The following is a 21,977-nucleotide window of genomic DNA, read 5'->3' on the forward strand; positions in this document are numbered from 1 at the left end:
TTCACTGGCCAATTCATGCCAGAAGAGATGGCAGAGCAGGCCAATAGCACAGAGATTCAAGCCCAGGCATGTGTGCAGAGGAAATACCACCATCAGCTGTGTCCCCAAAAATAAAGATTTCTTCAGAATACTGCCCCTGGACCACCTACCTTTTAGCTTTCATGGGGGTTCAGAGAGGAGACTGTGAGGGCTCCAGGCTGCTGAGGTGCTAAGCTGCTGTCACCTATGGTGACTCATTTTCACTGTGCCTCAACACACACACACACACACACACACACACACTCTCTCTCTCTCTCTCTCTCTCTCTCTCTCTCTCTCTCTCTCTCTCTCTCTCACTCTCTGAGCCTTATTCTGGCTTTTCAGTTGTTTCCAACATTTCTGCATTTTTCAGAACTTCTCCCTTGCCCACACCTACCTTAGGGAGCTTCTTCTGAGCCACTCCTGCAACCACACTGGACAAGGGCCCTTGCACCCAGACTCCCTCACAAGCTCATGCACACAGCTCGGAGATGTTCTGCCCTGTGGGTCACAGGCTGCCACCCTCTTCTTGAGGCAGAAGGCTTTATGCTGAAAGTGCCCAGGATGCAGAAGGGAAAGGCACACCAGTGCCCTCCCTCAGGAAGCCAAGGGACTTGGGTAGGGAGCACACAAAGCTGATGGAAGGGCAGCCCATCTGCAGTCACTAAGAAGGACTTTACTCAGGAAGTGAGACTGAACTGGGGCCACTACTACATCCAGTTCCGATGGCTCTGGATGGCTCCTAGGAGACAGGGGCTGCCCCGTACCAGCAAGGCCAGGCTGGAAAGTGTTGCAGAGTCCTCCCCACAGAGGTGTAAGGCAGGGGCCAGCTACTGAGTCTTACAGTCTCCATCACCACTGTGGCCTGTCTTGACCTTCTTTAGCTCCTTCTGTAGCTCTGTCTCTGCTACCAAGATCTCCTTTGGCTTCTGATACTGTGGACAGAACCAGAAAGAGGACATAATTCAGTTATACACTGATACTCGGGCCCCTTCTGAACCTCTTACTGCATAGGAGGAAAGGGCACATAGTTGAGTGATGTACTCAGGTCACATCTGGCTGGGCAGGAGCGTTCTTTGGGCCAGAACCCAGGTCCTGAGATTTCCATCCAGTCCCCATCTACCTGTGCCCTCATCCAGCTGTGGACTGTGCCACCTGGCTGCACCCTGTGCCTCCTCATTGGCGATGCCTGATCTCTGGCAGGCACCTTGGGGCAGGGGCCACTAAGGACTGGGAAATGGGCAGGGAAAGAAGGACCTCTCCCCTAGGTAGTCACAGACAAGTATGGGTGAATCTTACAGAGATTATCAGGGTGCAGTTGGCATGAGCAAAGCTCAGCAAGGAATCATCCAGGGGTAGCTGGTGTCTGTCTAGGTCGGGAACGGAGAACTTCTTGTAGTACCTGTGGGGACACCAAGAGGCCATTGGAGCACCCAGCAAGGTGACCCCGACAGCTGGGTACCACGCCCTTGCCAGCAAACTTCTACACAGTTCTCCCCCCACCTGCCATGTCCCCAAGGGCAGAAGGGAAAACAGTTAGAGCAGTAGCCTTTTAGAGTCTGGTGGCTGTGGAGAGAAGAGGATGCCCTCCTATGGCCTGTCCAGCACAGCAGTGCAGAGCCAGGTCATGGCTCCACGCTGAGACCAGGGTCCAAGTCATTCCCACGCAGGGCTGACAGCACCTTTTGGAATCTGCAGAGATCTTACAGCTCTGGCCTTCTCCGCACCCAGAGCTTCCTGCGGCAACAATACAGGAGGCATGTCCTGGCCCAGGACAATAGAGACAGCATCTGGGGCCACCTCCCAGAGCTGGGGATCCACAGTTGCCATTCACACGGGGCTTCCACTGAAGCCCTCAGCTACTTTTCCTCTCCAGCGGTCTTTTAAAAGGCTTTGTTAGTCTGCCCCATAAACTAGAAAGAAAAGTACATCTACCACAGAAAATCCTTGGGAGGACAAGCCCCATGACTCCACATTGAAGCTGTCTCTCTGGTTCGAGATCCCTCACTGGCCTTCAGCCCATGCCTCTCCACTTTTACACACATGGTTCCTATCATCTTCAGGTCCCAAGCCAGTCATTAATGATCCCTTTTAGTAACACAGACAAACAAAAACGGATAGCAACACCAAGCCTATAATATGATCAGCGGACTTCCGGGGACAGGAGCCCTTTGTCAAAGAGGAAACTGCTTGGAGAGACACTGTCTCCCCTGCCTCGCAGGCAGCTGGCAGTGGATTCAGAATCAGGGTCAGTGGATAGTTCTTGCTCCTGCCCAGTGCCCCCCATCACTAACGGAGGCCCCTGTAGCACTGGTAGATGTACGGCCCGGGCCCTGACCCGTCACTTTCTGTGGCAGAGGTTGTGTGGGCTGCAGAGGGAAATGCCTCAGGCAGGTACAAACAAACTCAAGTGAGTGGCCGGGAAAGGACGGCTTTTAATACTTCACAGAGGCCTGGTCCTTGTGGTGACAGCTACCTTGAGTCCACTTCAAAGGCCACAATGCCCTGGGGACTCAGAAAGTTGACATCAATGCAGCACTTCTGCCCCTGTCCTCTCTGCCCAAATCCCTTGGTTCAGTAGAGGTTCTGGGGCCCCTCTGCTCCTAGCTTCCCCACTCTCCACAAGGTGTTGGGACCCACGGCAGGAAAAGAATGTTTACTTAGAGGCTGACAGTTCAAAAGAAGTGGGGGCTGGGGGATCCTAATGGCACCACAAGTTGCTTTCTTTTCCAAAGCTCTGCCCCAGGGAAAGGCGATCCATCTGCCTGCAAACGGGTGGAATGCCTGCCACATCCTCCTGCTAGGCAGCAAGGCTGAGGGCTCTTCCTGGGCCCCTCGGTCTGGCCAGCAAAGGTGGCAGACACTGATAATAGGGGGAGTCAAAGGTTAAACAGCAGAGATTAGGTGAACACAAAGGCTTGTTAGGAAGTGTTAACATCTTCCTTGCAAATATACACAAAAAGCAGAACCAGAAGAGAAGGAGCACCCACCCGACCCCAGCCCAGCCAGCCAGCCCAGCCCTTCCGCAGGCTGGCTGGCAGAAAGGCAGAGAATCTTAGGGCTTGGTCTTAGTGCCAATATCAGGATCACAGGGAAGTTGAGGTGAACAGCTTATCCCCCTTCCTTGTCCTTCTCCTGCCACCAGGCAGGGAACAGAGGCAGCCGGGCCCACAGGCTCAGCTTTGTTGTGGTCTACTGTAATGGATTTGGCTTTCTGTGTGAGGTTAAACAAGCGACCGTACCGCTCCTGAGAGCCAGAGCTTAGGGAGGAGGGACGGCTGCTCTCTCTCCTCGGGGCAGCCCGCACCTCCTCACCTGTGTCCGCACAGCCTTGTGTTTGCCAGCGCAGGGTCTGTGCCTGACTTTCTCATCTGTACCTGGACAGAGAGGGACCCCTTGTGTTTTGGAAAAGTTAGAATCCTCAGCCTCAGGCAGCTCTAGGTAAGCAGCTAACATTCACAGGGCACCTACTGTTTCCTGGCATTACCACCATGTGTCTGCCTGCATAGGCCTCGTTTTTGTTTCTGCTAAAAGCCAACCCTTACAGCAAGGCAGCGCCCAGCTCCCCAAGACAGACTGTCTACTCCCACTTCTTCACTGCTCTCAGTCTCAGCCAAAGATGACATTTCTCTCCTTCCTTCCCTCCCTCCCTTCCTTCCCCTTTCCTTTTCTTTCTTTCTTTTCCCTTTTTCCTGGTGCTAAGGAGGGAACCCAGGGCTTCACAATGCTAATAAACACATGGTTTACCACTGAGCTACACCGCCAGCTCATGATGTTTCTTAATTTAGTGCTTATTTTGTGTAAAGCACTGTTCCAAACACAGTTACTCCTCCAAACAGTCCTCTCAGGCTGGTTACTTTTATTATCTTCTTTTACAAAAGAGGAAACTGAGGCACAGAAAGTTAGGTTTGCTGCCTGAATCACAAAATTGTTACATGTAAAAAGCCTTTACTATCAGTGAATTCCCCAAATCTCGTAACTTCTGCAGCTCCACATTCTGACCACCTGTTCTATTTTTATTTTATTTTATTTTTTGATACTGGAAATCAAACTCAGGACCTTGCGCTTGCCAGGCAGGCGCTTGTGCCACTAAGCTATATCCCCAGCCATGACCACTTGTTCTAAATTCCCTAGATCTGTCCCAGGATATGGGGTATCTGGGAAAGTGAGGGTGCTCCGCAAGGAATGGGTTGTCTGCCTGGGATGCACCCACCTGCGGGTCCCCTGGGCAACATCTCCACCGAAGTGGTCATCCTTTCCCAGTGTCTTCTGTCTTCAAAGGACATGCAGTAGACTCCTGGCCCTGCAGGTCAGTTAATTTCTGGGCCTCAGTTTCTTCTGAATTGCACAAGATGAACTGTGTCCAAGAGTCCAGAACAGGTCAGCTCTGAACCTCTTATCCCTCTGCCAAAGGACAGGTCCTGCATTCTGGCTACTTCAGAAATGGCCTCCTGCCTCCCCCCTCTCCTATCCCCTCCCCAGCTCGCGCCCCCGCTCCCTTGCGCTGCCTTGCACCCACAGGCCCCTAGCAGGAGAGCTCTGGAGGAGGGCCACGGGCAGGTGCAGAGCTGGTTGAATGTCACATGGCCCTGTCCCATGCACCCCTGTTCCACACACCAGCTTGGCAGAGGTGGCCAAGAACCGCAGCAGCCAAATCTTCAGCCTCAAGGCTCCGGGCAAACCAGGCCCCCAAGTCCCAGGGCCCTTGCCATGAGGCACAGCGCACAGCCGGCTCCAAGCTTAGCAAAGGGAGGCCCATGAGGCCCAGACTGACCTGACCCTGTCCGACCACAGCATCCCTTCTTCTAGTGATGCCTACTAATGCCTCCCATGGTGACAGACACCACTGGGGTCCAATCCGCCAAGCTAGCTTCAGATCCCAATTTCCAGAAGACGTGAGGCCCTGCACCTGGGCGGCGTCACAGTCTGGGAGGGAGGTGCAGCCCGCTCCTGTGTTAGACAAGGAAAGCTTGCCAAAATGCAGGTTCTGCGTGGCTGAGCCAGATTTAGGCCAACCTCTCCCCACGCCAGCACCCTGGCTCGTCCCATGTACAGCTGCCAGCTTCTAGGCTGAGGCTAGGAACCTTCCCTCTACACATTTTCATCAGGACAAGATGGTACCACACAGGGCTCCCTCCCTGGTTGATCCCTCACTCCCTGAGGCCAAGGTCACAATACACTAGAATCGCCTCCTTCAGCCAGGTGGCCAGCCCAGGTCTTCAGGACAGGGCAGGTGTCTGAACTGGGGTAGACATGGAGGCTCCGGGAAAAGGTTGATCAGAGAATGCTATGCCATGGTGGACACTGGGCACCAGGTGAGAAGGGCACCAGTTCTTCTCTCAGGACGCTGTCCACTGTGTTGATTGTATAGTCAACTATACAACTGTTAATATATCAACAAGAACGAAATACCCGCCTTGCCCACCTCTGGATGGTGAGATGATCAGAAAACAGTATGAAAGAACCCTGAGAAAACGTTAAACCCTGCTCAAAGGACTAGCTGTTGAATTTTGTTCAATGAGTTGGTGTGCAGGTACAGAATACATTACTCCAAGTAAAGGTAAAAACACCAGGCAAGATCTGGTTAAGGGTGTGGTGGCCTCGTCCACCTACCTCCTAATACAAGGCCCTGCCGGGACACAGGGCTGGGCCAGGCTGAGACACTGGGCCACAAGTGCAGTTTGTGCTCCAAAGTGGGCACTGAGAGCTGGGTGTGGTGGCGCATGCCTCTAATCCCAGCCCTCAGGAGGCTGAGGTAGGAGGACTGGAATGAGTTTGAGGCCAGCCTAGGCTACATAACAATACCCTGTCTCAAAAAAACAAAAAGGGGGCACTGAAATATTCCTCTCTCCCCAGGGCACCACCAGTCCCTGTGCCACCTGGCCTCTCCAGCATTTCAAAAATGTCCCTTACTGCTGCCCCTGAGGCTGGAATGGGCATCTGGCCGTGAAGCTCTGGGCCAACAGCGCCACCTAGGGCTAGACTCGAGCAGGAGACGGGGCCCAGAGGACCCGCCCGCAGATGAATTTTTTGGTGAGCTAGCCTCTCTCTCCCCCTCACTCCCTTGTAATCACATTTCTGCCTGGTATCTGTATTCGACAGTGACCTCTGGGGGACAGAAAGGAGGCAGCAGCCAGCTCCACAAAGTGCTAAGCTGCAGATTCAAATGCTATCAGAAGCATTTTTGTTCCCAGTTTGGACCCAGGGCCTCTTACGCCAGGGAATGCTTGCTGAAGCACAGAGTTTGTTTTCCTACAGGCAATTTCTCTGTTGTCTGAAATTGCTAAATTCCACTTTAGACACTGACTCCTGTTAATGATGAGAACAATAACGGGAATAAACTGCCTTTTATCTGAGGGCTTCAATGTGCTTTATAAACGCAAACCCTTATTATTATGACTTTATATTTATAGACAAGACCCACGGCAGGGGCCGCTGGCTGCATGTACAGCAATAATCTTGAAATTAATTCATTCATCTCCACCCCCTTCCCTGCCCCCTTAGCCCTGCCAGAGTGATAGGGTGTGGGGGGCACGAGAGAAGGGCAGAGCCCAGGGCTGCACAAGGGGACCCTAAAAGTTGCCCTGCTTTCCTGTGGGCCTCATGGACCTAAGAGAGGGAAGGGAGACCAGCATCACAGCATCAGGACAAGAGCAGCAGAGAGGTACAGGGCACACGTTGGGTAGCTTCATAGCTTATCGGTTGATAACTAAAAAACTCCCACTGGGGCCAGGGAGATAGCTCAGCAGCACAGCGCCTGCCTGGCAAGTGCGAGGTTGTGAATTTGATTCCTGGTACCAAAAAACAAAACAAAACAAACTCCCACTGGCCAGGCATGGTGGCACATGTCTGTAATCCCAGCACTCTGGGAAGCTGAGGCAGGAGAATAGCAGGTTTGAGCCCAGCCTGGGCAGTTTGGTGGCTTAGTGAGAGTCTATCTCAAAAAAAAAAATTAAAAAGGACTGAGGATGTAGTTCAGTGTAAAGGTCCTGGGTTCAATCCTTAGTATCACCAATATAAAACAAAAACCCAAACCTTCCACTGCAGGGCCTCAAGCATTTCACAGAAGCTGGCCCCACATGGTGCTCCGTCTGGCCCTGGCCAAGGCTTGTCATTGAAGGGCCTTCTGCAACCAGTCAGAGCTCCAGAAACTCCAGTGTGATCATTCTGGAGGCCACCTCTGTCCCTGCAACCCCACAATCTGCCTTCCCCCAGCAGGGCACAAAGGGAAGCTGAATACCTCCTTTGAAGCAGAATGTGAGCTGGGAGTGGTGCTGCACAGCTGTAATCCCAGCACTCAGGAGCCTGAGGCAGGAGGATCATTGCGAGTTCAAAACCAGCCTGGGTTACAAAGTGAGCTCAAGGCCAGCCTGAACTGCAGAGTGAGACTCTGTCTCAAAAAGACAAAAAAAAAAAAAAAAAAGAAAAGAAGAAACAACATGGGAAACTTCCAAGAAGCGAATGCATCTGCCCAGTATCCCTTAACCCAAGGAGGGACCAGGTTACAACTGCCCCATCCAGTACTGTAAAGTCTACAACTGCCACCTCAGACAGCCATGCCCTCCGGGGCATGGCTCCCTGCCAGCTCTGACAGCGGTGTCACCAATGGCTTGGATCCAGCCAGGAGGTTGAAGTCACAATAATGTTACAGTACAACAACTCAAGGTCATAAGTTAATGGCCATGTGATTCCTTATCCCCTTATTCATTCAACAGATGTTTACTGAGTCCACTCTGCCAGGTGCTACACAGACGTGCGTTCTAGCTCCCCGCCCAGACAAGCAGGTTACCTCACTCAGGCTGCTTCTGCAGACAGGAAGCCCTTCCACCTTCAGTGCTCTGCTGCCTTCCTCCCTCAGGGCTAGAGGAAGAGGCTGCTCTGCCTTCCCCGGTACACAGTGGAGGACGGAGCTACACCTGTACCCTGCGGCATGCACGGACAGACGCCCACGCACTACTTACTTTTTGTTGGTTGTCCTGACAATGATGCAGCGCTCCTTTGGGGCTACGCAGACACTGTAGACCTCCTTAGGGTAGGGGAGGTTCCGGATCCGCCACTGGAAAGTCATCTTGGTGTCCTTGCGCATGAAGATCGGCTGTGGAAGGCAAATCCAACCCAAGAACTGCTCTTGGGGAAGGAAGGGAAGGGATGTCTCCCACCCGCCCCAGAGCTCTACCCAGTTCTAGATGGGAGCCCTCGCTCTCCAAGCTCCCCTCTGGGCTGCGGGCCTCGCGCTGGGGAGACCAGGGTGCCCAGGGAGACCCTTCAGGCATTCGCTCAAACATGTCTGTGTCCAGGTGGGCATACTGGAGGTCAGGGGAGCACAAGGCGTGGTCCCTGACTCAGGGGCCGGCAGCCTGCCACCCAGGACCCCCGGACTTACGTTGGCACTGCTCTCCTTGATGAGCTCGGGCCCCAGGCTCCCTGCTCCTGGGGGTGCTGGCTCTCCCACTTCGAGCTGCCACTGGCCCAAGACTCCCAGGGCACTTCTCACACGCCACTTCCTCACTGGGGAGAGAAGCAATGGGATTACAGGAAGAACCATCTCTGCTCCGTCCTGCTGCGTCACCATCATCTCACGAGGCCACTGCAACATGACTGAAGCGGAGCTCTGTGCACCTGGGCGGCACGCGTCTGTGTCACAGGAGCAGAGCCCATCTCTCAGGCGCCCAGTCGGAGAAGCTGGGCAAAGCTCTGGGGAGCCAGGCAGAGTCTAGACACCCTCCCGAGAAGGCATCGAGCAAGGAGAGAGCCGAGGCTAGGAGCGATTTCTGGTAACGGTGTACCTAGATTTAACAAAAAAGCTCAGCAGCTATACGTAAACCAAATCTTGGACTGCACTGTAGCTCCGTGGTAGAGTCCTTGCCCAGCATGCACAAGGCCCTAGGTCCCATCCCCAGTACTGTAAAAGTGAATGAATAAACAAAAAATCTCAGGCACACATTATATTTTAAACGCACTACTTATAAAAGGTCTATGAGGGGCTAGGGGTTTAGCTCAGCGGCACAGCGCCTGCCTGGCAAGCGCAAGGTCGTGAGTTCAATTCCCGGTACCGGAAAAAAAAATCAAAAATAAATAAATAAATAAATAAATAAAAGGTCTATGAATTTGTATAAAATGATGTTTTATATTTTCAAATGTATAATGCAAAAAATCTATTTTTCTTTTTAAAAATCCAGATCTTTGCATAAGATTTTTAAAAATAAGGCACATATGTTAAGAAAATTTATAAACTACAGTAGTTCAGTGGCTATTACCTGGCAATCCTGCTGGGACTTCCAGGAAACCTGCTCAGTGCTGTCCTGGTAACTGCTATCCGGCAGCCAGCGCGACAGAGGCCTTCTCCACGCAGAGCCCCTGCACCCTGGCTGCCATGGGGGGTGCCCTTCCTGCCTGACCAGCAACCTCTGCAGCACTGCAAGCACTGAAGCATTCAGAAATGGCCCGCATGCGGCTGCGGTTGTTACACGTGTGGCCTCTTCCCTGGGCGGGGCAAGCTGGGGGTGACAGCACCAGGCCAGTTCTTAGCATCAGGCAGGCAGATGGTTACCTGAGCAGCTACACCAGCCCCACTGCTGCGAGGAAGGCGCGCAAGCTGAACACAAAAGCATGTTGTAAAGTTCAAGCTTTCCCTTGAATAGGAGCTCTTACAAGGGTCACTGCATTTGGCAGTGTAATTCTGTTATTTAGGGAAAAAAAAAATCTTTCTAGAAATCCATTTTCAAGTTTATAAAGAAAATAAGGAAGAGTAAAACTTGGAAATATATTTTATAGGCAACTTTCTCCTCTATGAATACTTAAGTAAATAGGCTGTGGTGAGGTATATAGACATCCAAACCCATTTACTGTAGTACTTCTCTTCACCAGAAGCCAGCAATCTGAGGAGCTCTGTGACAGTCACAGCTCAGAAATGACAAATACTCCCAAGCAGCAGCCTACTATAATGAGACCCCTGTGCCCTGTCCGTACTACAGGAAGGATCACTGTGGATCCTTATTTGAGCCATGAAACGCTATGTGCAGGCTGGGGTGTAGCTTAGTGGTAGAGCTGGTGCCTGGGATATGTGCAGCCCTGAGTTCGATCTCTGCAAGGAAGAAAAAAAAAAGCTATGTGTAGAGCATGTCCGGAAGCCAGGTGTTGTGGCTCACTCTCGCAGAAGGCCAAGGCAGGCGGATAACGAGTTTGAGCCCAGCCGGGGCAACGGAGTGAGACTTAGCGAGATCCTGTCTCAAAAAAAAAAAAATGGCCGGGATGTTGTGCAGTGTGAAGGCCCTGGATTCAATCCCCGGTACCACAAAGGAAAAACAAAAGGCAAGAAATTAATTTTCCCCAGGCAAAATGACAACAGTTATCAGAGGGCAGCTCCCATGGGGAGGCAGAGTGACACAGGCACTTGGGACAGCTTAGTGTGTGGGCACACCAGCACCTTGGTCCCCGGCAGCAGCGCTACGTAAGACAGCACAACTGCCCCAGGTTTGAAGGGTGGAGGCTCCTCTAGAAAGCACCTAGTCCAGTGTGTGCAGCTTTTCCCCCGATGCCTACGTGTTTAGCATGAGAACTAGCATTTCTTCCCCTGCCTGCTCACCTGAGACCCTGGCCACTCCTTTCTAGGGGACAGAGTATGAAAAAGTACCAAGGAACAAAGAGGTCAATTTACAAAGGTCATAGTTAAAATCCAGAATTTGAATCATTAATGAAAGGCTACAATGTAGTCTATAATTGTTCAATAAATATATAATATTTAAAAATATTTCTTTAAGTAGCCCTATTTTTTTTTTTCTATACTGGCCTTTAAAAGGCAGAACTAGGCAGGTGTGGTGGTGCACACCTTTAATCCCAGCACTCAGGAGGCTGAGGCTGGAGGATCACTTGTGAGTTCAAGGCCAGCCTCGGCTACATACAGACACTGTCTCCAAAAAAATGGCAAAACTTTGGTTATCTGAAAAAGTATTAATCACAGGGAAAACCCAGTCTTCTGGGGCCAGGAACATGAGATGCCCCTGTAATCGTGGATCCTGGTAAACTGGATGTCTAGAACTAAGTGCCAGTGCGGTCCGAAGAGGCGGTGGCCACTCCAGGACCTCCTGTCCCTCACTTCTGACCTTAAGAGGTTCTCAGGTCACAGAAGCGTGGCACCCTTGGCTGTTTCATCTTTTTTGAAGGCCCTGGGAACTAAGTAATTTGTTACCTGAATGCAGAAGGCAGTTTCCCTTTCCAGTCCCTCAAGAGTTAAGACCCAGTAACCATCTTGGCACAGTCCTGTTCTTCCCAGGCATGCGGGCCTGTGTGCACACGCAAAACACACGCTTTGCCTTGTCTTGTCCCCGTCTTTGTTCCTGAACTCAAGGACAGCTCCTGCGGCAAGAGAAGACTGTTTCCACCTGCTGTCACTCTGATCTGATTACGTGCTAAACCCGAACAGTGGGCAAGGCGGCTCCCTGGGACCAAGGCCAGTCCTTGGGAAGGACACTGTCCCCGACCCAGCACAGGGCCTGGGAGCGCGAGGAGCACCTGGGGGCATTTTCCTAAGTCAGCGGGAAGCATGCTGATGTCCCAGACTGCAGCAAGGGGCCTCGTCTTTCAGGTGGGCTGGAAAGCAAAGGTCCTAAAGGCCTCTCTTCCCGAGCTCCGCGGCCTGGCCCACTTCCAGTGCGGATAATTACATTCCCCTTTCCTAAATGCTCCCTGCAGCTTAAACTGGATGCAGAATTCTTCTTTTCTGCCCTAAAACACTGCAACATTGCTATGTGGCTATTAAACAGCTGCCGCGGCCCATCCCTGAGGAGGCTGAAAGGAATCGAGTGGGTCATTTATAAAGCTGCTGAAGTGCCTGGGGATGAAAGTGCTCAATATCCTCCGAGTGCGGCCCAGGGTGGGTAGGCTGGCGGTCAAATACCAAAGCAGATTAAGCGGTAATCCGAATGTAATCGCTGGGGGATGGCCTGCCCTCCAGCCTCTGCCCCCCGACATGCTGTGTTCTTCTGGGGCTGGTTTGATGTTCCGATCATTGTTAGGAGGCCTTTCGGTCTATTCTTCTATGAATACATACAGCATTCATTGTGGGGGGTGGGAATGAATAGCCCTGAAAGGGCAGGAAAAAGATGACACTAACATGCTCATTAACACCCGCTGGAGGGACTTCGTCCCAGACAGAGAGATGCACACCTATTGGCAATTCTTCCTCTGTAAATTACCTTCTGAGCTTTTGTAACAGAAAACCAGCCTGGCCAATTATCAAATTTGTTTAGTTAGTTAGAAAAATCAAAACTATTTCCACTTACTGTCACAAAAACTATGTCCATATTTTACTTCACAGTATATACAAGCAAAAGCCAGGCTGGCCCCCTGGGGTTATTTATACTTAAAAACGAACAGCTGGGCACAGTGATACATGCCTATACTCCCGGCTAAGCAGGAGGAGAAGACAAGAGGTCACTCGAGCGCAGGAGCTTGAGGCCAGCCTGGGCTACAGAGTGAAGTCCCATCTCCATAAGATTAACAGAGGTATTTTGCAAGGGCAGCTGAGAGGGTCTGGGGGAGAAAAGGTGTAAGAAATGGATCCACTGTCCACAGGCTGGACCCAGTGGCTGGAGAGGGGTTCCTGCTGCTCATCAGTGGCCCACCCAGGTCATCCTGTGGACAGAAATATTTAGTAAGAAGAAAGTGGGATTTAATAATTATTAACTGCCAACACTATGTTGTTGTGCATGAAAGCACAGACCCTTAAGCAGACAGAACAATGCTAAGTCTTCTGGCTCAGAAACTAACCAGCTATGTGAGTCTGAACAAGGTCTTTGAGCTTATGTTTTTCCAACTGTAAAATGGGGACAACTACCTATGTCAGAGAGCTTTACTGAGATCATTCATGTAAAGCACTGGGCCTGATGCCCAGGGAGAGTTATGGGGTTAATGTCATTACCAGGCAAACTTCAGCCACGCAGCTCTCTCCCCATCAGCAGCAGTGGCCTGAATTTTTGCTTGCAAAAAACCAGTTCGGAGCCCGTGACTCGCCCCACGTGCCACTAGAAGTAATAGGTTAATATGGGATCCTGGGGCACAGAGTGCTACAAATGAATCTGGACTTGATTTTAATTTTAATTTCATGTCCAAAGACAACAAAGAGGCCTAGGCTTTATTTGTTTTTACAGTCACAGCAGCTAGAGCTGCTTTATCTGCTCTGCGTAGGGGAGAGACGGGACACTGGGGGCTGGGCCGAGGAGCTGGGCCGGTCTGCGGCCCAGTTCTGGTCGAGGTTAGCCCACGTGACCTCTGCTTTCATGCGCTCTCCCCTGTTAGGCATTCCAAGGCTGTCACCCCCTGGGAGCACTATAAATTACAATGCAATTGTGAGGATATTACTACTGTATTGGTTTCCACCGAATCAGTGTCATATGCTAAACACATCAAGATTTTTAATAGCACCAGACTAAACCAATTGGGACCGGAGCCCAAGCAGCTCATAATAAGGAGGGATCAACACTTTTCTCTACAACTGAACATGCGCAGGACACGCATTCTAAGACTGGAGACTAACAGAATGCAAACCAGTATAATCCATGTTGTCGGTTTGGGACATTTATGAGCTGTCAGAAAAAGGGAAAAAGAAATTCCCTCACTAATACTACATGTCGATCAGGCCCAGGAAGAAATTAAAGTCAAGAATAATGACAAGAAAATAATGCAGCCCATGATTCCATCGTTGGTCTTAGCATTTCAGGTGCAACTTAATAAAGAGACCAAGTCCCAGTGCTGACAGCCTTAGACTGGGGTCACAGAGCCAGGCACCTTGCTCTGGGAAGTGGTTCGTGCTGCTGTGCATACCTGGAAACAGAATGGACAAATCAAACACTTCCCAGAAATCTGAGCAGGAACTCTTCCTGAGCCTGTTCTTAGAGGGAAATGACAATGCGGCACAATCACCGTTTCTACTCTTTGATTCACTCTTTAAGATGATTTTTTTTTTTTTTTTCTGAAAAAAGGAGATTGGAGAGTACACTGGAAAATGGAAAGACATCCCCTGTTCCTGGACAGGCAAAACCAACATTGTCAAAATGACCATACTTCCAAAAATGATATACAGATTTAATACAATCCCAATCAGAGAGCCAACAACATTCCTCACAGAAGTAGAGAAAACAATCCTAAAAGTCATACGGAACCAGGGAAGATCCAGATTAGTAAAAGCGACCCTGGTAACAAGACCAAAGCAGAAGGCATCACAATCCCAAATTTCAAGTTATATTACAGAGCTACAGTGATAAAAACCATAGGCATAAAAACAGACATGTGGATTAATGAAACAGAGGACTCCGAAACAACCCCAGCAACAACTCAAGACGCATGCAGCCACCTGATCTTTGACAAAGGGGCCAAAAACAAATGCTAGAGGAAAGATAGCCTCTTTAGCAAATGGTGCTGGGAAAACCGGCTTTCCACATGCAGAACATCTAGACCCACATCTCCCTCCATGTACCGAACTAAAATAAAAATGGTTCAAAGATGTAAACATTAAAACAGAAGCTCTTAACCCGTTGGAAGATAAGGTAGGTAAAACTCTTGAAGTCATAGGCAAAGGCAAGGACTTTCTGAACAGAACCCCAATTGTGTAAGAAATAACATCAAGAGTGCACAGGAGCTGGGGATTTAGCTCAGTGGCAAAGCGCCTGCCTGGCAAGCGCAAGGTCGTGAGTTCGGTTCCCAGTACCGGAGAAAAAAAAAAAGAGTGCACAGCGAATAACAACAACAAAACCCAACAAACAAACACCAACAGAGAGAAGAGATAACCCATATAATGGGAGAAAATTTTTACCAGCTACTCCTCAAAGGACTATCATCTAGAATACATAAATAACTAAAAGAATCAGGTTCCCCCCCATTTAAAGACCCAGTCCAAAATTGGGCATCTGAAATTAACAGACATTTCATGTATGAAGAGGTACAAACAGCAAATATATGAAAAAATGTTCACCATCACCATCACTGGTCATTTGAGAGATGCAGGTTAAAACAACACCGAGATTCCAACTCACCCCAGAAAGAATGGCTTTCATCAAGCAATCAACCAGCAACAAATGCTGGCAAGGCTTGGGGGAGAAAGAACCCTTCTCCACTGGTGGTGTGAGTATCGACTGGTACAACTAGTATGGAAATCAGTATGAGTTGCTCCAAAAACTAAAACTAGAGTCCCATTTGACCCAGCTGTTCCCTACTAGGGATCTTCCCAAGAGAGTTAAAAGTTTTGTGGCACAGCAACATATGCACACCCATGTTTACAGCAGCACAGTTTGTAACAGCTACATCTTGGAAACAACCCATATGTCCCTCAACAGATGAATGGATAAAGAAAATGTGCTATTTATACACAGTGGCGTACTGCTCTACCCATAAAGGATGTAAATCGATACACCTCAAGACCATAATTTTAAGTAAAATAACATACAAGTTTAAATATCGCACTGTTTCTCTTTGTGAGAAACCCAAAGGGAAAATAAGGAGCAAAATGGAGGGCAGATATTGAGAAATACGAAGAACATGTTCAGAGGGGAAACCAGGGTGGAAGGAGGGAGAGAAGGAAAGGAAAAGGAGGAAGGAGAATGGAAGGAAAAGACAGAAACAAAGCCTTTGTAAATGGGGAGGGAAGAGGGGCTGAAGGAAGGGAAGGAGAGTGGGAAAAAAAGAATTGAGACACATTATGTACAATTCCCCATCGTCAATGTGACCATTACATATAGAAAATATGTACTAACAAAGCAGCAACAAAAGGATCAATGAATGGGACCCTGTCAAATTAAAAAGCTTCTGCACAGCAAAGGAAACAATCAACAAAGGGAAGAGACAACCTACCAGGTGGAAAAAAAAATTGCCAGCTACTCCTCAGACAGAGGATTAACAGCTACAATACACAAAGAACTCAAAAAAACTAAAACGCTGTGCCCCAGGATAAATGACCCAAGTGGGCAAGTGAAATGAATAGACAGTTCTCAGAAGACAACGTATAAATGGCCAATAAATACATGGAAAATTGTTCCACAGCTCTGGCCATTAGAGAAATGCAAATTAAAACAATACTGAGATTCTGTTTATTTCAGAAAGGAAGGCCATCATCAAGAAAACAACAATAACAAATGCTGGTGAGGCTACGGGGAAAGGAGCCCTTCCACACTGTTGTTAGGGGTTAACTAGTATAGCCACTATGGAAATGAGTGTGAAAGTTCCTCAAGAAATTTAAAACAGAAATTCTACTTGACCCAGCTATTCCCTTTCTAGGTACCTTCCTGAAAGGAGTTAAAAACATCACATTACTGTGATACATTCACACCCACTTATAGTAGCATAATTCATAAAAGCTAAATTGTGGGTGTGACCTATATATATGTCCATCACCAGACAACAGATAAAGAAAATGTGGCATTTACACACAATGGAGTACTACTCTGTCATAAAGAAGGATAAAATTACGTCATTTGTAGGACAACAGATGCACCTTGAATCCATAATGTGAAGTGAAATAAATCAGACATAAGATTAAAAAACATAGGGTTTCTCTTATATGTGATACCCAAAGTATAAGTAAAAGCAAAATACAAGCTAGACAATAGGAAATGGGGAGATCGATCCTTGGCAAATGGGAAGGGGACTAAAAAATGGGGGGGCGGTGTAAAAAGAACTAAAATGTGTCATGTTCCAGCTACCCACGATGAGTGTATCTCCTTCGTACCGCAGACATGTTCTAATGAAAAATACTACTCTACAAAGAATAAAAAGATGAGAATGTCTGTTTTGTTTTTTTAAGTACCGGGGACTGAAACCAGAGCCTTGTGCATGCTGCGCAAGGTTTTCACTGAGCTACGCAGGTCCGCAGCCCTTTTCATTCTGAGATGGTTTCACTAAGTTGCCCAGGCTGCCCTGAAACTTCTGACCCTCCTGCCTCGGCCTCTGGGTACTGGGGTGCAGCATGGTGCCTGTTCAGGGTGCTGTTGAACCGCGCTGCTTGAGGCGAGGTCAGAAGCCTCCGCCCGGCACTCTCTTGCTCGTGGAGAGGCTCCAGGGAACAAAGCCAGAAACAAGCAAATGCCCGGCCGAACCGCTCCTCACTCACAGGGCCCCTCGGACGCCGTCCCGCCCGCGGCATCTCGACTGCCCGCTGGGGACTACTCACCCTCTCACTTGTCTGCGAGTGGTGACGGGCTCCACGCCCCAAGGGCTCCCACTCCACTTCCAGGAACCGTCTACGTTTCCTGCTGGGCTCTTCCCTCAACCCCACAGCTGGAAACACCCTTCTAGGCGTCCGTCAGCCCCAAGTCCTGAAGGTCCCGGGGGCCTGCCACTTACCGAGCAGTTCACTCGTCTTCTCGTCATATTCTTCCGCCATTTCCTTCCCATCTGGGAACAAATAATGCACCTTTCTTCTTCCTACATGCAAAGCAGAGGGCGCCTCTTCTCAGAGCACTCCTTTGTCCCGCCCTCACCGAAGGAGGAAAGGGCGGCCCCCAGGATACTGGAAAACCAGGCCCCAGCGCCTCACATGAACTCCCTACGACCATCACCCACCCTTACTTAGAGCCGTGCGCCTGAGCTCACTTCCTCTCTGAAGCTTTCTCTGAGCATCTCTGCTCGGCTGTTTCCTCTACCAGGAACAGCGCCACACCTCTCCCCATCTGCAGGGCTCCTCACCCCTCACAACCCCGCCACAGGTCACTGCCGTGGCGAAGTCTCCCGAACTGTCACCTCCGGCCACCTTGGAAGAATTAACCACTTCCTCACCTGGGCCTTCTACTGCTTTATTCATATCCACGGTGGAGCATCTATCACATAGTGTGGCATTTTTAAACGCAATGTGAACATCAAATGTCTTTCTCTCCCTGGTTTCTAAAATTAGACTACGTGCTCAGGATCTCAAACAAGGCGTCCAGAGCCAGTTGTCCTCCAGCCCTGCACTGTTCTCTCTTCTTCCGCACATCTCTAGGCCATTTTGTTTTTTTGTCTTTTTGAGACAGGGTCTCACTCTGCAGTTCAGGCTGGCCCTGAGCTCACTTTGCAGCCCAGGCTGGTCTCGAACTTGCAACCATCTTCCTGCCTCAGCCTGTGAGTGCTGGGATTACAGGCGTGCGCCACCACGCCCAGCTCTAGGCCATTCTTGTATTTTTTTTTCCTTTTTTTTTTGAGAGGGGTCTCATTATGTAGTTCAGGCTGGCCTCAAACTCATAGCGACTCTCTTGCCTCAGCCTTCTGAGTGCTGGGCATGCGCCACACCTGGCTTCTAGGCCATTCCTGAAAGAATGAATAAACACTGATGTACCTCATCCACTGAAAGAACAGACAAATCCAAGGAAGTTTCCTAGCCCAACTCCTCTTCCCATGCAGTATCATCACAAGCGTTTGCTTGAGGGCTATGTAATTTCCTCCCTTCTGCAGACAGGTTAGTAGACACAGGAAGACAAATGGCTCTAATGCCTAGTAGACTCATGCCCTATGTAAGCTTCGCGAGTAAGAGCCCTGTGGTGGCTTTTTTCATCTAAATCACTCCTCTAAATCATTACTCTGGGACATGGTTCCCTTGAGTCATTCCTAATTTCTGTTTCAGGAAGATTCACCCCATATGAGAAGGGCCTCTGGGCAGATTCCTAGGATCCATCACACTAAACCATCTGGATGTTCCCAAGAGCTAGAAGAGGCTTTCCTGTCAGGAAGCGGGTACACAGTGTGGCTGGTGAGTAGCTGAGGGGGTCTGGCCAGGACATCCTTCCTTCTTGGTGTCCAGTCTTGAGTTCAGGTAAAATGCAGTATCCAGCTGGGCCTGATAGCGCACACCTGTAATCCCAGCACTCGGGAGGCTGAGGCAGTTCGAGACCAGCCTGGGCTACAAAGTGAGTTCAAGGACAGCCTGAACTGCAGAGTGAAACTCTGTCTCAAAAAGCCAAAAAAAAAAAAAGAATGCAGTATCTACTGTCACCTCGGGCACTTCACATGTTTTATCGAATTTTAGTCTCATGATAATCCAACCCGCCTCCTATACATCAGAGATGAGGAAAACTGAGATGTAAAAGGCATGAAACTTGTCCAGGGGGCCGGGGATGTAGCTCAGCGGCACAGTACCTGCCTGGCAACCTCAAGGTCCTGAGTTTGATTCCTGGTACTCAAAAAGAAAGAAAAAAGAAAAACAAATAAACACACTTGTCCAAGACCATAAGGCTAGGAAGTAACAGCTGGGGGTTTAAATCCTTTTGGGGCCAAAGTCCAGGTTCAAATAACTGGACTAGAATAATGTGTATGGCTTTAAATATCTGTAAAACTGAACACTATTCCAAGTGTTGACTGGACATTTTTTAGTGAGTCACTTATTTATGCCCTATATGCCACATCCCTTAGGAGAGCACGTCTACAGGTGGTTTGATAAAGCATATCCATGTACTCAATATTGTCTTATTGTTTTGGTTTGAAAAACAAGCTTAGCAACATCACTTTTGATGCTACAAACAAAAGTATTTAACACATCCTGGCTGGTGAAATATTTGTTTAGGCTGGGCATGGTGGTACATGCCTGTAATTTCAGCACTCGGGAGCATGAGGCAGGAGGATCACCATGAATTTGAGGCCAGTCTGGGCTACATAAGTGAGTTCAAGGCCAGCCTGATCTGTACAGTGAGACCCTGTCTCAAAAAAAGAAAAAAGAAATATTGCTTAAACACTGTCCTGTTACCAACAGCAGTAAAAGCAGGGACTTAAACAGATATTTGTACATTTGTGTTCACACCATTAGTCACAATATTCATCTGCGGCATCTGCCAACAGATGAATATTATATATCTACGTACACACACACACACACACATATACACACATACATATACGTACACACAGTGGGGATATTATTCAGCATTAAAAAGGAAGGATATTTTGACACATGCTAGAAAGACAAACCTTGAAAACATTATACTACGTAAAACAAGCCAGTCATAAAAGGACAAATACTGATTTCCACTTTCATCTTATATAAGGTTCCTAGAACAGTCAAATTCATAGATACAGAAGAAAGGTGATTGCCAGTGGCTGTGGGGAGGAGGGAATAGGGAGGCAGGTTTAATGGTTAAAGACTTTCAACTGAGAAAGATGAAAAGGTTCTGAAGGTGGATGGTCTGATGGATGTACAACAATGTGAGCGTACATAGTTCACCTGAATCACACACTTAAAAATGGTCAGCCTGGTATATTTTATGGTATGTGTTTCTCACCATAATAAAAAACAAAGCCACCGTCTTATGAGATAATGCCCAGAATCTCCTACATGGCATAAGAGATTACAATTGCCCCAATTTACCTGCAGTTTCTCATTGTCCACCATTTCTCCTCATTGCTCCTTCAGAAAAGGAACACTCTTACTCACCCTTGCATCCCAGTACCTAGTGCAGTACCTGAGTAGATGGTTCGTTATGACTAGTGAATGCTTTCACATCACTAAATGTTGTGCTATTGCTCGAGTAACCAGCTGTAAACTTTCACACATCCATGCCTTTACATGTACACAAGTCATTCTTCCTCAAATAACAATCCCTCTACGTTTATTAAACACCATTAATTCCACAGGACCCAGAATATCACCTCACCTATTTCTTCTTTTCTTCTTTTTTTTTTTTTTCGTACTGGGAATCAAACTCATGACCTCAGGCTTGCCAGGCAAGTGATTATGCTGCGAGCTACATCCCCTGCCCTCACCTATTTCCAAAGAGACGATTATTTCCATCTTCTTGCTCTGGTGACATTTCACACAAGGTTCCAACCTCTACTGGACACACACTATTATTTATTTCTATGTCTTTTTCCTGACCACTCTGTGAACTCTGAGAACATGTCCTTTTCTATCTGCTCTAGTACAGAGCTTAGTACACAAAGTTTCCCTAAATCTTGCACAAATGAATGAGCAGCTGATCTTAACTTCCACAAACTCCAGGCTTCTTTGATTGGCCTCTACCTGTGAGTCCCCAGCTGTTAGCCTTAAAGCCTCAGAAATTCAGACCCAATTCTGCTGGGTCCAGGAAAGAACCCTGAAGCGAGGGGGTGGGGGACGGGAGGGCGCTACACTAGCCAATTCTAGCGTGGAAAAAAGCCAGGGCTTAACAGCCCCGTGCCAATTCTTCCAGGCACAGCCTCTGGTCCTTGTTCTATCTCCCCTAAAGACCCGAGGACCACTGAGAGATTCACTTCACAACGTAACTACACAGCCGAACAGACTGGCGATAACAGTGGTAGCAATTAATGCGGAGGAACTAGCGCCCAGTTTCCCACCTCTATGACCCCGGGCTGGCATCAGCCATAGAAGCCCCGGACTGAGGGTCACGGTCCAGGGCAGGATCCACTTCAGCATCCACTGGCCGGGGCGCTGGGGGCGCTGGGCTGGCCTAAAACCGTCAGTTCCCTCGTCAGTAAGCCAGCGTGGAGTAAGGAGCAAATGGGAAAGCGAATATGAAAAGAATGTATTAACAACAAAATTCAAAGCGAGGCGAGGCGGTGTAGGGCAAACGGGGGCGTCCAGAGAGGTGGGATCCGGTCCTGTCATCTCTCTGGGCCTCGGTTTCCTCATCTGCAAATACAGGAGCTGGCCCGGCGGACGGCCCACTCGGGCCCTGAAGCCCTTCCCGGGGCTCCAGCGCAGGGGCCCGGCTCCCGGGGGAAGAGAAGAGGGAACTTGCGTTACCGTCCTGCAGCAACGCCGTCTTCTCCGCAGCCCGCAGACTCTCCAACCAGCCGGTCACCGCCATCTTCACTACGCCCAGCCGCGCGCCCGGCCGCTGTCATGGTAACGGCTCCACCGAGGATCACTTCCGGCTGACCCGGAAGGTGTTTGGGCATTTGCCTTTCCCTCCCATTCCTTATTGGTTCCCATTGGCTCCCCTGGTAAGTGGCTTATTTCCCTTTGCCAGGAGAACGCCCAGCCAGAGGTTGAGCCCGTCCGGGCCGAGGCT

At 49.3% G+C, this 21,977-nt stretch overlaps 2 protein-coding genes across 9 annotated transcripts in view; one reads left to right on the top strand and one right to left on the bottom strand.

Annotated features, from left to right (window-relative positions):
• Window positions 1–18,703, top strand: part of Fbxw4 (F-box and WD repeat domain containing 4) — a gene marked incomplete at its 5' end in the record, with an annotated part of 103,581 nt that extends 84,878 nt beyond the window's left edge. For 2 of the 7 annotated variants that reach the window (XM_013504092.1, XM_013504094.1), the window contains 1 exon segment: window positions 5,875–6,374. In XM_013504092.1, the coding sequence (XP_013359546.1) occupies window positions 5,875–5,943 (69 nt within the window). 7 annotated transcript variants of the gene reach the window in all.
• Window positions 548–21,832, bottom strand: Dpcd (deleted in primary ciliary dyskinesia homolog (mouse)). Of its 2 annotated transcripts, XM_005403872.2 has the most exons (6): window positions 21,710–21,828; window positions 17,350–17,430; window positions 8,402–8,526; window positions 7,980–8,113; window positions 1,318–1,420; window positions 548–953 (listed from the first exon to the last, which is right to left on the bottom strand). In XM_005403872.2, the coding sequence occupies exons 1-6, from the start codon at window positions 21,771–21,773 to the stop codon at window positions 849–851; spliced, it is 612 nt and encodes a 203-aa protein (XP_005403929.1). In that variant the 5' UTR covers window positions 21,774–21,828; the 3' UTR covers window positions 548–848. The 2 variants fall into 2 exon arrangements, with proteins under 2 accessions (XP_005403929.1, XP_005403930.1); XM_005403873.2 differs by lacking the exon at window positions 17,350–17,430 and having other exon boundaries at window positions 21,710–21,832.
• Between the last annotated feature and the right edge of the window lie 145 nt (window positions 21,833–21,977).

The sequence above is a fragment of the Chinchilla lanigera genome, unplaced genomic scaffold (assembly GCF_000276665.1).
Source record: "Chinchilla lanigera isolate Chin_1 unplaced genomic scaffold, ChiLan1.0 scaffold00084, whole genome shotgun sequence".
Taxonomy (NCBI): Eukaryota; Metazoa; Chordata; class Mammalia; order Rodentia; family Chinchillidae; genus Chinchilla; species Chinchilla lanigera.